Source organism: Hibiscus syriacus, unplaced genomic scaffold (assembly GCF_006381635.1).
Source record: "Hibiscus syriacus cultivar Baekdansim isolate YM2019G1 unplaced genomic scaffold, ASM638163v2 tig00110020_pilon, whole genome shotgun sequence".
Taxonomy (NCBI): domain Eukaryota; kingdom Viridiplantae; phylum Streptophyta; class Magnoliopsida; order Malvales; family Malvaceae; genus Hibiscus; species Hibiscus syriacus.
In genome coordinates, this window is record NW_024062568.1 from 3630146 (window position 1) to 3645514 (window position 15369).

Sequence of the window (15369 nt, forward strand, 5' to 3'; positions counted from 1 at the left end):
AAAAATGACTGATCAGGTGTTTGGTTTTAGTTCAAATTTAGATAGGGTTTTATCTTGTTTGTTGATTGATTTGTTTAATATAACGGTAAAGTACACAAATAATCATCCGATTATAGTAAAATTTTGTTGAGTACTCCGACTATTAAAAGTTACAAAATCATCTCTAGACAATAGGATATTGCTTTGTTAAGTACCTTGACTATTAAAAATTACAAAACGGTCACCTGATTATTTATTATGTTCTAAACTCGTCTTTTTTTTGGGTGCCTCCTCCATTAATCACTGGCCTGATTAAAGTTTAGAGAGGTTCCACTAGATTAGAACTCGACTCGATCTTTAAGGTAAAAACTCGCACCTGACTAACCAAACACACATATATATAAAATTAGCATTTTATTCGATAAATAACTATTTAATTATATAAAATAAGTATTATTGTAATTGTCCCTAAATATATATGAGATCATTCTCAAGTTAGATCAGGTCGAATATTTTTACCCTATATATGATCCAACTTGACTTTATAATTAAAAAAACTCGACCCAACATAAATCTTATTTTTTTTAAATATATTAACCCTAGACATGGATAGGTATAGAACAAAAATAATAATAATAAAACCTAATATTTTTTCCTTTTTTATATGATCATATGTATGAAATTACCATTTGATCATATGTATGAAATTACCATTTGATCATATGTATGAAATTACCATTTGACACGATCCTATGATATTATAGTCAAATTAATGTCAATACACACCAATCATTGCTATGAACATGCCGTGATTATCGCTGAGGATTTGTGTAAATTAATTCTAAATCAAATCCCAATAAAAATCAAAATAATGTAATTTTGGCTTTATTGTACCCTACACGAGGGGTTGCATTTTTATAATATTTCATTATTTCCCCAAAATTATAATATATTATTGCAACATGAATTTATAATTAGATTTTTTTCAAGACTTGATTTCTCAAGATTTTGGCTAGATTGTGAGTGATTTTATGCCCTTGACCCTACAAACAGGCAGGGCACGTGGTAATAAAAATATATTGAATTTTTATTTATTTATTTTGCAATTTAGTTAATATTGGTTATTCTTATTAATTTTAGGTTATGGTGGTTTTTTCTCTTTCATTATATTCAAATATGGGATTTAAAGTTCAAATTAAATTGAGAGGGTCGTCATTGCCCCTACAGTACTCAATACTCAATATGGATTAATTAATTAATAAATCAAAAATTAGTGATTATAAAAAAAATATAGGATCTAATTTTTATATACTTTTATTATAATTTGATTATTCTACTAGAATGATAATATTAGTTAGTCTAAATAATTAATATTTTTAACTATTTCAGTTAAAGTTGAATTGATTTTTTGTTCTTAATAATATATTTTTCAACTTTATCTTTTTTTTAATTTCAGTATTTTTACGGATACTGATTAGTATTAATCAGAAAATAATAAAAAAACATGAATTTTACGTGAAAAAATATATCAGAAAAAATCACATAGAGGAAAGAAATTGTACTATGTCAACAACAAAATACAAGAGAAGCACACATCAAAAAACCTAAATTCTCCACAACATCGAACGAACTTGGAATGAATCTAGCAAAAATAAAGAATCAAATGATGTCGAATTAAAATATAAGGACTATATTCTAAATTTCGACATAGCAAAGTGACTATAATCATGATTTGACCCTAGTTTAAAAACCTAAAAAGAAGTTTTAGGTCGTCACTTGCTTCCTAAGGTAAAATCATTCGACATAAGTGCTTTAAAGATTGAGGAAATTAAAGATATCATTACATATATCAATTTTCTTATTTGTTTATATAAATTTGAAAAAGATGTATGTATTATTTGATGGAACACATATTAGAAAAATCAAAATTCCATAATTGAATTGAATTGAGGAAGATTACCTTCTTCGTTTGAGTTCAAGTTATTGACAAGTACCGTCTTCGTTCAAGTTCAAGTTCTCGATCGAAAGCATCCCTGCTGAATTGCTTTGTAGAAATTGCAGTGACCATTCCAAAACGCTGCAGCATTTCTGGTCGCCCTGTTGGTTAACAAGTGCAGAGGTATGATTCACCCTGTTGGTTCTTGTGTTAGTTTCAAAATTCTCATGAAGCTATTGTTTATTCTTTTGAACTTTTCACACTGGTTTAAGTTTAAAAACTCCCCATTGCGTAGTTGTTTCTTTGAACAATACTAAATAAAAAGCTAATTATCTTTGCACGTCGTGTAATTCTTATTTCTTTGAACTATGTTACTTCAATTTGACGCATGTCGGAACTTGCTTGCCACATATGTAAAATTCTGTTCTTCCTTATAAAACTATCGTTTTTGGCCGAGTTTTCGAGCTCATCCCTCTAATGTCTTCAATTAGACGGTCCAAATTACTATAGGAAGACCCACCAACATTAACAGATTCATTGATAAGCTTAGCCATTTCAGCTGCCGATTTCGCAAACTTCTCCTTTCGATCCACCATCACATCGTTCACCATCTCCTCCACCATCTTCCGATTGCAAACATCCTTCATATCCAACCCAATTTCCCACACCTCACTCACAACCCTACTATTCAATTGTTGATCAGAAAAGTACGGCCAACAAATCATTGGCACCCCGGCGATGATGCTCTCCAAAGTTGAGTTCCACCCGCTATGTGTTAAGAACCCGCCGACTGCTGCATGGTTCAATACTGCCTCCTGCGGTGCCCAATCGACAATATAGCCTTGATCCTTAGTCTTGTCGAAAAGCTCCTTTACAACATCCTCCCCTTCACCATCTTTTCCAATCACGGAATTTGGCCTTACAACGAACAAGAACTTGGATTTACTGTTAACGAGTCCATACCAAATCTCTATAAGTTCTTCTCTTTTCATGCTCATAATGCTACCAAAACTTACGTAGACAACAGATCGATTCCGTTGCTTATCAAGCCAAGAAATGCAGCTTCTATCTTCTTCCCAAAGGGTATTTGAAAAGTGATCGTGTGATTCTCCATGTTTTGCGTTGAGTCTGTTATTTAACTGAGCATTGATGGGCCCGATGGCGTAGACATTAGGGCATTTGGTGCGTATCTGGGATAGTATAGCCCCGTCGAGCTCCTCGGCGGTGTTTAGTATCAAGGCATCGGCTTGAGGGCTCTTTCGTGTATGTTTGACGATGAGTTTCATATATGCATCTTCCTTGTCGGTTGCTCGGCACAAACTAGGAAGATCTCGACATCGAAGATAAGTTTCCATGCCTGGTACCGTTGTTATGAACCGGTCCATGTCTTCACTTCCTTTAACAATTGCCATTGAAAACCTAAATAGTTTAGACCACAAACTAAAATGATCCGGACTCGGACTTAATATGACTCGAACTTAAAATGATTCGAACAAGTACTAAAATGTTCACCTTTGATAGGAAGTTCCCCAGCTTGGATCATATCAGGGATAAAATAATAAGCCCAGAAACTACAAGGACTGCTGGTTCGGAAATAAACGATGGGGATTCCAAGCTCCCTTGCAACATCAAGAGCAAAGCCGAGAAATCCGTCTACGATCATGTAATCCACCGGAGTGCTCATGTTCACCAGCATATCTCTCAAACTCTGCTTGATTTTCATTTCTGTGGCCTCTTCATACATCTTCAGGAACCAAGCCCCTGACCTGGGATGATCAAGAGGGAGACCATCGGTTATGGCCCTGAGCTCGAACCCCGGATATCTGGCAAAGTGGGCAGTCATGTTGGTGAACTTGAGGAGGCGTTCATGGTTGTGGTGGGAGTTGAGAAAGGTGATTCTGAAGCCGGTGAGAGCTAGCAGTTCAGCAAGCTTAATCATGGGGTTCACATGGCCTTGTGATGGTACGGGAAAGAAGAGAACATGTGGACATCGATCCTTATCCATCTAATATCAGGATTTTTACTTCAAGGAGTTTGAAGTGCTCGAGCATCAGGGTTTTTGCAGCAACTTAATAGTCGACGATTTCTCCTAGGCTGCATCAAATCAAATCCCAAAATTTAGAATTTTTTGTGCATTTAGAATTTAGTCAAATAAAGTTGCTTGTAATTAATTTAGTTATTATTTGAGGGTAAACTACAAATTTTATCACCAACTTTCATTTCACTCTTATTTTTATCACAAAAATTTTGAAAGAATTAATTTAATCATTTAATTTTAGAGATTAGTTTTTATCACTCCTCCTTTATCTTTTTAATGATGTTATAACATGGTTGTATTTAATAATATCTTTCTTCGAATAATTTGAGATGATTACAATGTAGTATTTTAAAATATTTTTTAGTGATTGATAATGCACACACTCTGCAAACACATCATCCTTATAAGAAAAAAATATAAAATTTAAAACAATTATTCATTAGATCTATTTAAATTCTCTTTTTGATTCCTTCCTCAGTAGTGAGTGATAAAACTCCTCAACCTCCTGAATTCTCCTCACTTTCTACGAGACAACTCCTTTTCTTTTGGAGGTAGTGGTAGAGGTAGATAAAGAACATCTTTTGTAACGGAAGGTAACAATTTGGATACGAATTTATCACATCAATGACAAACATTAATCATTAATTATTTATTTATTTTCATTCAACTATGAGTCATTTTTCGTAAAAATAAAATATTATAGATTAAATTATTAAAAATAATAATAGAGATCAAAATATTTATTCAGTTAAGATGAAGATATTTTTTTATTATAAATTTTAAAAACTATTTGCATACAATTAGTTTTACATAATTGATATATTACATTAAAGAACAAATATAAAAAAAATAATTTTCATAATTCAATTATATTTTTTATAAAATGTGAAAAAAAATTTAATATGGAATCTTTGACTTTCATTCTCGGCGGCCGACAACTGGCCTTTTTTCTCCCCTAATTGATCAAAGCAAACGGAAATATTTTATATAACTGTGTTGCAAATCCAACCTAATTGTTTTTTTTAACTTTTCTAAATATATAGATTATAAATATCATCATTCAAAATTTGTCTTATTCTTATTTTAATCACTAAAATTTTAAAAAAATAAATTATTCATTAAACTTTCGATTTACTTATATGTTGGTCACAAGAGCGTTAAATTAGAAGTGAACAAGTGACATAAAGGCCATGACTTTTTTTTTGGTGACACAACATCCACTTGTCATCAATGCCATTTTCCCTTTTTTCTATTTTATCTTCTTCCTTTAAAGATGAAAGTTTTATAATTTCATCCTTATGTCATGCCAATATTGAAATGTCCATTCTCTAGCATATTCTTCAACCACTCAAGACAACGACAAACTTATCTCATCATCTCCTCCAACTCAATCAATTTAGATTTTCCCAATTCACTTTAAAACTAGTGAAACTCAACCCAAAACCTAGAACTCATGAAGACCTAAACCACTTTGATCTACAATTTTTTCCATCCGATTAGCATTAATTCATTATATACAACTCGTTTTCTCTTTATCCAACTTCACACAGTTGGAATTTGGAAGAAAATGCTCCGTCATTGAGAAATTAAAAAAAAATCCAAAATTATGATTTTTTTCACAAAAACAAAAATAATTTTGAAATTCTTCCTTTATTTTAAAAATAAAAATATCTAGTCATAACATTGTTCAATATTTAATGTTAGAGTGACCAAAATAGGATCAAATTAAAAATTCAATGAGTAAATCGAAAATTAATAAAATTATAATGACTAAAATAAGAATAAGGAAAACGTTGAGTGTTGAAATTTAGAATTTATCCTTTTCCAAAATAGGCGGGTTGAGTTGTGTCAGGTGGTATAATGTAAGATTGGGCTGGCAGCTTATGGATGAAGCATTAAGTGGAAAAGATGGGCTTAATGTCACGAAGAATTTGTAAAATTTTAAAGGTATATATACTCATAAAATTACACTAGATGAAAATAAACTTTCAATAGAAATATAAAAATATATCTAAAATATATAAAATTTAAAATGTTTAGAGAGACGATTATCCTCACCTATTCTCCTTTGATCCATCTATGCTAGTGAGAAATTAGGAAAAGTTGGGATTACATGCCTTTGATACTTATCGTTCGCATATAATTTTTTCTAGGGTAAATTATACATATATTACTTAAGCTATCGGTTTTGATCCGTTTTAGTATTTAAGTTTTTAAATTTTTTTCAAAACCATACCTAAAGCTTAATTTTTGTTTCATTTTAGTATCCAACTGTTAAGTTTTAAAAATAATGAAAGTCTAGGTATCAAAACACATTTAATACCTAAATCATACTTAAGTTTTGAAAAAAATTGAAAATTTAGGTGCTAAATCGGATCAAAATTGATAGTTTAGGTACTAAACGCGTTAAGTTTTTACGACGAGATATTAAAATGAAACATAAAATAAATTTTAGGCATGATTTTAAAAAAATTAAAAGTATAGGTACTAAAACGAATTAAAACTGATGATTTATGTACTAATGCGTAACTTACCCTTTTTATTCCGTCATTCTTTATACACACCCCAACCGTGAGTGTTGGATAAAAATACTTCAAAATAAAAATAAAGAATCCAAGCACAAAAATCAATATATATATGTGAACATATAGTAGTAATAGATTCCCAGGGCAAAATTCCCATATAGCATCATTCAGTACACCGGAGATTTGTGGGCAAAATCAATGAAGTGTAGTTGTTTCTCTGAATAATAATAAATTAAAAGTTAATTTTCTTTGCAAATCCTCTTCTTCTTTTGTCACTCATCCCTAATTCATGTGGAAGAGCTGGGACAAAAATGACTGATCAGGTGATTGGTTTTAGTTCAAGTTCACATGGGGTTTATCTTATTTGTTGATTGATTTGTTTAATATAAATGTAAAGTACACAAATGGTCATCCGACTATAGTAAAATGTTTTGCTGAGTACTCAGACTATTAAAAGTCATAAAATCATCTCTCGACAATAGAATATTGCTTTGTTGAATCCCTTGACTATTAAAAGTTACAAAACGGTCACCTGACTATTTATTATGTTCTAAACTCATTTTTTTACCTCCTCCATTAGTCATTCACCTGATTCAAGTTTACAGAGGCTCCATTTGATTAGAACTCGACTCGATCTTTAAGGTAAAAACTCGCACCTGACCGACCAAACACACATATATATAAAATTCTCATTTTTATTCTCTAAAATAAAGATTTAGTTAAAATATATATATATATAATAAATATTATTGCAATTATCCCTAAATATACAATATATCATTCTTAAGTTAGATCAGGTCGAAGATTTTTACCCTAAATCTGATTCGACCTGACTTCATAATGTTAACTCGACCCAACATAAATCTTTTTTTTAATTATTAACCCTATACATGGATATGTATAGTGAAATAATATTAATAAAACCTTATATTTTTCATTTTTTTATATGATCATATGTATGAAATTACCATTTGACAGGATCCTATGATATTATAGTCAAATTGATGTCAATACACACCAATCATTGCTATGAACATGCAGTGATTATCGCTGAGGATTTGTGTAAATTAATTCTAATTCAAATCCCAATAAAAGCACATCAAACATTATTAATTATTCCGAAATTCCTTTTTTAATAAAAATCAAAATAATGTAATTTTGGCTTTATTGTACCCTACACGAGGGGTTGCATTTTCATAATATTTCATTATTTCCCCAAAATTAGAATATATTGCAACATGAATTTATAATTAGATTTTTTTCAAGACTTGATTTCTCAAGATTTTGGCTAGATTGTGAGTGCTTTTATGCCCTTGACCCTACAAACAGGCAGGGCACGTGGTTATAAAAATATATTGAATTTTTATTTATTTATTTTGCAATTTAGTTAATATTGGTTATGCTTATTAATTTTAGGTTATGGTGGTTTTTTCTCTTTCATTATATTTAAATATGGGATTTGAAGAACAAATTGGGTTGAGAGGGTCATCATTGCCTCTGCAGTACTAGATCTAATTAATCAATTAATAAATCAGAAATCAGTGATTATAAAAAAATATGGGATCTAATTTTTATATACTTTTATTATAATTTGATTATTCTACTAGAATGATAATATTAGTTAGTATAAATAATTAATATTTTTAACTATTTCAGTTAAAATTGAATTGATTTTTTGTTCTTAATAATATGTTTTTCAACTTTATCTTTTTTTTTTAATTTCAGTATTTTTACGGATACTGATTAGTATTAATCAGAAAATAATAAAAAACATGAATTTTACGTGAAAAAATATATCAGAAAAAATCACATAGAGGAAAGAAATTGTACTATGTCAACAACGAAATACAAGAGAAGCACACATCAAAAAACCTAAATTCTCCACAACATCGAACGAACTTGGAATGAATCTAGCAAAAATAAAGAATCAAATGATGTCGAATTAAAATATAAGGACTAAATTTTAAATTTAGAACATAGTAAAGGGACTATAATCATGATTTGACCCTAGTTTATAAAACCTAAAAAGAAGGTTTAGGTCATCACTTGCTTCCTAAGGTAAAATCATTCGACATAAGTGCTTTAAAGATTGAGGAAATTAAAGATTATCATTACATATATTCATTTTCTTATTTGTTTATATAAATTTGAAAAAGATGTATGTATTATTTGATGGAACACATATTAGAAAAATCAAAATTCCATAATTGAATTGATGAAAATTTTATTCGTCTTACCTCAAATAAAAATTAGATAATAAAAAATTCAATCGATTATCGTCATTGATCAACAATTCTTCTACATAAAAGTAAATAAATAATAATTACTTTTTACAAGAATAAAATCCCAAAATAATTATAATATAATCCAAAAATATCAACAATGTGGGTGGCTAACTACCAACAAGGCAACAACCCAGGACAAAGAATGTCTTATTACCTCAAACTTAACTGTTTTTTTTTTAATATTAAGAATCCTTGTAATAAAACAAACCTACAACCATGAAATCAAAATAAAATCCGAAATATAAAAATTTAAAAAATCAAATAGAATAAGTTGATTGAACGTGCATTACATGATTGGATTTGAAGGGAGATAAGGTTCATTCTCTTGAGCCTCTATTCATATTTTCTCCAATAAAAAATATAATTAATAATAACTAATATAATGCTTAGCAGTACACGTGTCGAGAATATATATATGAATTTAAGATTAATTTAATAAAAAATATTTTATTTGGATAATATTTTGCACCGCAACGGCGGCAGAGGCGATGGATTGTTCCCCAAACCACCGTCGTCGTATAACCATCAATCAAGATGTCGGTCGCATGCTGCGGCTTAAACGCAATGATTAAACTTTACTTTTCCTAATGAGGTGATTAAAGGTGTTAATTATTTATATTATGAAATAAATCAAAAACTGTTCTTATCCGATTAATTAAGTTTTACTTTTGCTTTTGATTTGCTGTTGTCAATGGCTACAACGCCTCTGACCTAGTGATGAGTATTTGATTCGAATTTAATAAATTTTGATTTAATTTAATGTTGGGTTAGATATGAGTTTTATCTTAAAAGTTAGGTCAAATTTCAGGTAAACAAAAATTCTCTAAACTCGATTTTAGTTGCGTGATGGGTGGACGAGATTATATTCAATTTAAAATAATTCTAATACGAAATAATTTTACAATGATTCAAACGTGAAATAAGTCTGATGAATTAAATTCCGATGAAATTTCAAAATTTTCTAGATTCAGTTACTTCGTTTGTCATATGTTCCCATTAACTTCTTTGTTTTTGTTCACATGAACTTATAAATTAATTAATGCAATAGATTAATGGATCAAAACCCTATTTTTTATGTAATCCGATGTGAATGTCAGCTACATTTTTCTACCTGTTTCTCTAAGTCGAAAAGCTTGGGAATAGGTTTTCATTTGTTTCTTATAAATTAAGTACAACGGTCTTTAAGTAAACATTGAAAAGATCGTAGATTAGTTTAGATAAAAAAATTATTAAAATATTTAAATTAAGTAATAATTAATTCGATAGATTCACATAACATGGGTTTTACTATTATACCGATTTATACATCGAAACATGTTTTGTAAATAAAACTTCGAACACTTATCGACCAGTTTGAGATATCACTAGTCGTACTAAACAAATAAAATATGAATAATATTTGTCAATTAAGTTTGAAGAATCTTGATTGAATCGATGAAGGGTTTAAATTTTTGAGTCATTTTAATTTAAGTTGGTTTTAAGATTATTTAGGGTTCATGTCATTTCGGATTTGTGTTATTGAAGTTTGAGTTTAAATTTTTCGAATTTGAATTCTTACAGTAACAATATAAATAACAATTTACGTAAGATGTGTTTTGTCAACTTTATTGACTTGAGTATCAAAGTGTGTTTGAAAGAATACTTTTTGAACCTCCAATCCAAAAATTGATAAATCTTTGCTAATAATAAATTGAGTTTACCAGCTTATTAATAGACACGATGACCCTAGATATGAAACCAATCGTCAAAGGATCAACATAAAAGCCTATCAGACGAATTTCATAAGAGACTCTCTCTTTTCCATTTTTCTCACCTTTGACCTAAAGCTATCTTATCTACCTCATCACCTTTCTCACCCCCTTTCTCTTATAGAGAACAATATGCTAACGATCATTTCTTATACGGATTGTGATTTTTGCTTAAATTAAAAAATATAAACCGTCAACAATCGATTTAACTCATTTATTTTCATCAACTAATCCTAAATTATCAAAATATATTTCAAAGAATAATTTTTGAACCTTTTATAGAACTTTTTGAGACATCAATAGCCTAAGAACAAATAAAAAGGACTAATGTCGACTTATCAATTTAGTAGATTGAGTTGATTTTGAATCAGATAAATTTTTTTTTTTTGAAGGAGAATCAGATAAATTTAGATTGAATCAATTAAAATTTTAAGTTATTTCGTTTTAAATCAATTCTAAGCCCAAATTATTAGAGATATGAATCGTTTCAGGTTTTTGTCATTTAAAATTCATTAAAAATTCAAATCATTTTAATTCTATATTATTTATATTTAAATTTGAGAATCAAATAAGATTATTACATATATAAATAAATTCGAGTTTTTACCACTTCAAGTACAAATTAGTTTCCCAGATCATTTCAAATTTAATGAATTTATAGTTATAATTAATTTTAAATTTAGATTAGTGATTAAGCAAGATTTGACAAAGTATATATTTGCTTGAAAGAGATGAGGAAAGAGAGAAGCGTGCGAACACGACTGAGACAAAGGCGGAGCACGTTACAAGGGGATCAATTGGTCGGTTGTTGATGTTCATTGCTCACCAGCTCTCTCCCCTTTCATCTCCTTCTCTCTCTCTCTCTCTTTTATTCCCTGTCCTCTCTTCTTTACACAACACTTTCTTCTTTCACTTCTCCTCTCTTTCAGTGTCCAAAACAAAAACCCTTTTCATCTAATGAGGAAACACTGTCCAAATCACGACATCCCAGATGGATTGGACACGGTCCTTGAAGTACCAATCCCCGAGGAAATGTTTGTCTCAAACAAGACCACTCACCACCGTTCATGGCAGAACATGAAATCATGGATGAACATGAAACAGAGTCCCGACCAAAAGCATTCCATGGTGGCGGGTTTCGGTGGGAGGAACACCGAGATTCAGCTCTTGCTCGGTGTCGTCGGTGCGCCATTGATCCCTCTCCCTATAAATAATGACAACGACAACAATTCCATCACCAAAAACATCAAAGATCTCCCCATTGTAAGAGATTCACCCAAAGTTTTGATCTTTAATATCATCGAATCATCATCTTTCTTTGTTTATGATGTTGGGTTTCTTTTGTTTTTATTACAGGAGATTTCAATGGCGAAATACATACTGAAGCAATACATTGCGGCTGTGGGCGGGGAGAAGGCATTGGGTGCCATTGACAGTATGTATGCGATGGGGAAAGTGCGAATGGCGGCTTCTGAGTTCAGTTCCGGAGAAGGCAGTGTGAATAACAAGATTGTTAAAGCGAGGAACTTGAGGCGCGGTGGCGGAGAGTTGGGTGGTTTCGTTTTGTGGCAGAAAAGGCCGGAGCTTTGGTGCCTGGAACTGGTGGTTTCCGGCTGCAAAATCAGTGCCGGGAGTGATGGGAAAGTGGCTTGGAGGCAGACACCATGGCACCCTTCTCATGCATCTAGAGGTCCCCCTAGGCCTCTCAGGCGTTTCTTACAGGGTCTTGATCCGATATCAACGTCAAATTTGTTCGTAAATTCGATTTGCATCGGCGAAAAATCGATCGACGATGAAGACTGTTTCATCCTAAAACTTGAGGCCAAACCATCAACGCTAAGAGCGAGAAGCAGCAGCAATGTAGAGATCATCCGTCATACGGTTTGGGGTTGCTTCAGCCAAAGAACCGGCCTCTTAATCCAACTCAAAGACTCCCATCTACTACATATCAAATCCCCCGGATCCGACGGCATCTTCTGGGAGACAACGATGGAGTCTTCAATCCAAGATTATAGAACCATAGATGGCGTCAACATCGCACACGCCGGCAAGAGTCGTGTCACATTGTTTCGGTTCAGGGAGAACTCCGAGAGTCATTCGAGGACGAGGATGGAAGAGGTTTGGAAGATCGAAGAAGTCGATTTTAACATCAGAGGGTTGTCGATGGATTGCTTTTTGCCTCCCGGTGATCTAAAGAAAGAAGAGGAAGGGTTCGAGACCGTGCCTAACAATGTAAGGTTGCCATTCAAGCTTAGAAATGATCAACCTAATAGGGTTAATGGTTCCAAAGTTGTTGCCATTGATGTTGATGAATGTGATGACGATGAATCCTCCTCGGATGATTATGATGATTTGTTTTGAATTTGATTCCATGTAATATTAATTTGTAAATATTAATTCTATAGAAATTTTGAGGCTTAAAAAGAAATTTTAATACTTTTTAGGGCCTAATTTTTAGTAATTTTAGGGTTATTTTGGCCTAAGCATTTTGAATTTGGATTATTTTGAATTCGAATCAAAACAGGATGGACCATAAGATATTTATCCATATTCTATATCAAATTCATGCACAAACACAAGATTAAAATGTATAATTAGACCCTGTACTTAGTTTAACTTGAAAAATCCATCCTTGTACCTTAATATTTATAAATCCAGTCACAATACTACTTGATTTATCACATTCAAGAACAAATCAAAGGAAAACAATAGCAAAAAAGAATTCTAGTAAAGATATACTACAATATGCAAATATAAATTACAGATAGTTTCAAGTCCTATGATACTAATATAAACACCATGCTTACGGATTTAACCGTAGCGAGGAAGCGAAGATGGAACATGATTCATAAATCGAAAGGCTCACCGGGGGGACCACCTTCTTGATCATCGTATACGAAACAAGTTCCGTGAGCTCGGGATATAGGTTTTCTTAAGACGGTACGTTGAAGTGGAAGAGCCAAGATATCACAAAGGCAAAAACCATACATGCTAGCAGGAAATTTAGAAACCGATGGCCTTGCCAGAAGTTTCGGGTTCCCGCAGCATGAATGGTAGCGGGAACTGTTGCTGCCACCGCCACAGTGGAATCGTTTGCCTCGTTCCATGGCTCGGTCGTGTCAGTATCGGTTACAGCAGCAACAACATTCCATGCGGTTGATCCGCAAATCTCACAAGTCCTGAGATACAGATTGCTCATGTAGGAACATGGATACCATTGAATAACTTTCGGTTACCCGAGAATACTCGATTTCTTATCACAAATTAGGATGTATCAAACACGAATATTTTAAGAAAAATGAAAAGTCGAGACAATATAGCTTATAAATAAAGCCATACGCCAAAGGTGCTTAGGCAATCAACATGCTCAAGAGTAGTGAGAGATTTTGAGAGCATCATTAAGCATTAAAACAATAGAAAATACAAACAATCACTATGTCACCCGGACTCGGTATTCGAAGAATAAATCCAGGATATGCATCAAACACGAGTGTCGGATACAAATATTTTGTGAAAAAGCAAATCCAATTGTGACAACTAGCAAATGATCAAATTCTTCATTGTCATAAGTGCAAAGCATTGCCATATAATCCAAGCTAAAACCTTTCTTAATCTGATTATTACACCTTTGAAGATAAACCCACTTTCTTTGGTTCCTCTATCTTGACAAGACAACATATTAAAACACTTATGTTTCGGACAAAAAAATTCGATATTTGATGCCGGATGTTTATATGAATAGATTGAATTAGACCCTAAATCAAGACAATGACATTCTTAATGTTGATTCACAATTCATGTACAATGTAGTATGGGGTATGATTCTCCAAAAATGACCCGAATCTGATACTAGAACCCGAATTCGAGTAAGAAAAGAATGATTCCCAGAGATGAAACTACATGTAAAACATCGTAGTGGTTTCATCTTTTGCATCTTTCGCTTTAATCTAACAAAGCAAGAGATAATCATTCTTTGTTTTATAGCATTAACAATGAAAATCTCTCACCATTTTTCTTACAGAACAACCCAAAAAGACACAAAAGTCGAATCCACTAAGGTTTCTAGCAACATTCCAATCCCAAAATTACTATGGTTCAAGCAAAACACAGAGGATAATGTTTGATGAAACCTATAAAAAACGGACAAAAATGTTAAATTTCATAAGGGATTTGGGTTTACTTTACCTGTTTCCTTTGATCTTGAACCAGGCTTCAGCACAGTGTTTATGAGCAGCAGCCAAATCATCCTTACAAGAACAACCTAACTCAATAGGGACGCCGGATTCATGGTTGGTCGGGTCCAAGGTAAGATGGCAAATCCTGCAATCTCTCTCAGTTTCTTTAACCAAATATGGCTTGGGTTCGACCACCCCAGACTCAAGATCCACTTCAGGGGAAGAAGAAGAAGAAGATGTTCCCGACATTGAACAAGGTTCCCTCTCTTTAATGATCTCAGTTGAAGACAAGGAACATCGGCTATCGTCTTGTTCCTCATTACCTTTTTGGTTTCTTTGTTGTTCTTCTCCTCCTCCTTCATCAACAACATCAATGGCGACTCCTTGGGGTTGTTTTGGTAAAGCTTCCATTTTCATCAAGACCCAGATTTTGAATCTTCATGTAATTGTTGTAAAACACAAAAAAATCATCAAATTTCCGACAAGAAGTTCGACAATCCCTCTTGAATTTAATTATAGCTACACATTGGCTCTCTCAGACATTGATTCAATGAAACGTCAGATGAAAGTTACATGATTTTTTTTCTGGTAAATACTGCTTTAAAGAGTGGTAAGTGTTGCTGTCTCTCTTCTCTCTCTGTTTGTCAGTTCGGTACAAGAGATGTGAAAGAGAAACATAGATT

General features: G+C 32.2%; 3 protein-coding genes across 3 annotated transcripts; 1 reads left to right on the forward strand and 2 right to left on the reverse strand.

Annotated features, from left to right (window-relative positions):
- Positions 1-2151: 2151 nt before the first annotated feature.
- On the reverse strand, positions 2152-4006 carry LOC120213347 (7-deoxyloganetic acid glucosyltransferase-like). Its single transcript, XM_039211528.1, has 2 exons — positions 3428-4006; positions 2152-3311 (listed from the first exon to the last, which is right to left on the reverse strand). The coding sequence occupies exons 1-2, from the start codon at positions 3918-3920 to the stop codon at positions 2347-2349; spliced, it is 1458 nt and encodes a 485-aa protein (XP_039067459.1). The 5' UTR covers positions 3921-4006; the 3' UTR covers positions 2152-2346.
- Positions 4007-11354: 7348 nt separating this feature from the next.
- Positions 11355-12894, forward strand: LOC120213349. Its single transcript, XM_039211529.1, has 2 exons — positions 11355-11774; positions 11868-12894. The coding sequence occupies exons 1-2, from the start codon at positions 11469-11471 to the stop codon at positions 12870-12872; spliced, it is 1311 nt and encodes a 436-aa protein (XP_039067460.1). The 5' UTR covers positions 11355-11468; the 3' UTR covers positions 12873-12894.
- A 269-nt stretch (positions 12895-13163) lies between these two features.
- On the reverse strand, positions 13164-15369 carry LOC120213350. The gene is made up of 2 exons (XM_039211530.1): positions 14697-15369; positions 13164-13690 (listed from the first exon to the last, which is right to left on the reverse strand). Exons 1-2 carry the CDS (start codon positions 15101-15103, stop codon positions 13444-13446), a joined length of 654 nt encoding a protein of 217 aa, XP_039067461.1. The 5' UTR covers positions 15104-15369; the 3' UTR covers positions 13164-13443.

Excerpts from the sequence above, each read along its gene's own strand:
- LOC120213349 (XM_039211529.1), top strand. The coding sequence starts at position 11,469 with ATGAGGAAACACTGTCCAAATCACGACATCCCAGATGGATTGGACACG. Across the intron at positions 11,775-11,867 it reads ACATCAAAGATCTCCCCATT|GAGATTTCAATGGCGAAATA; the intron begins GTAAGAGATTCA and ends TTTTTATTACAG.
- LOC120213347 (XM_039211528.1), bottom strand. The coding sequence starts at position 3,920 with ATGGATAAGGATCGATGTCCACATGTTCTCTTCTTTCCCGTACCATCA. Across the intron at positions 3,312-3,427 it reads TGGGGAACTTCCTATCAAAG|GAAGTGAAGACATGGACCGG; the intron begins GTGAACATTTTA and ends CAATTGTTAAAG.
- LOC120213350 (XM_039211530.1), bottom strand. The coding sequence starts at position 15,103 with ATGAAAATGGAAGCTTTACCAAAACAACCCCAAGGAGTCGCCATTGAT. Across the intron at positions 13,691-14,696 it reads TTCAAGATCAAAGGAAACAG|GACTTGTGAGATTTGCGGAT; the intron begins GTAAAGTAAACC and ends TCTGTATCTCAG.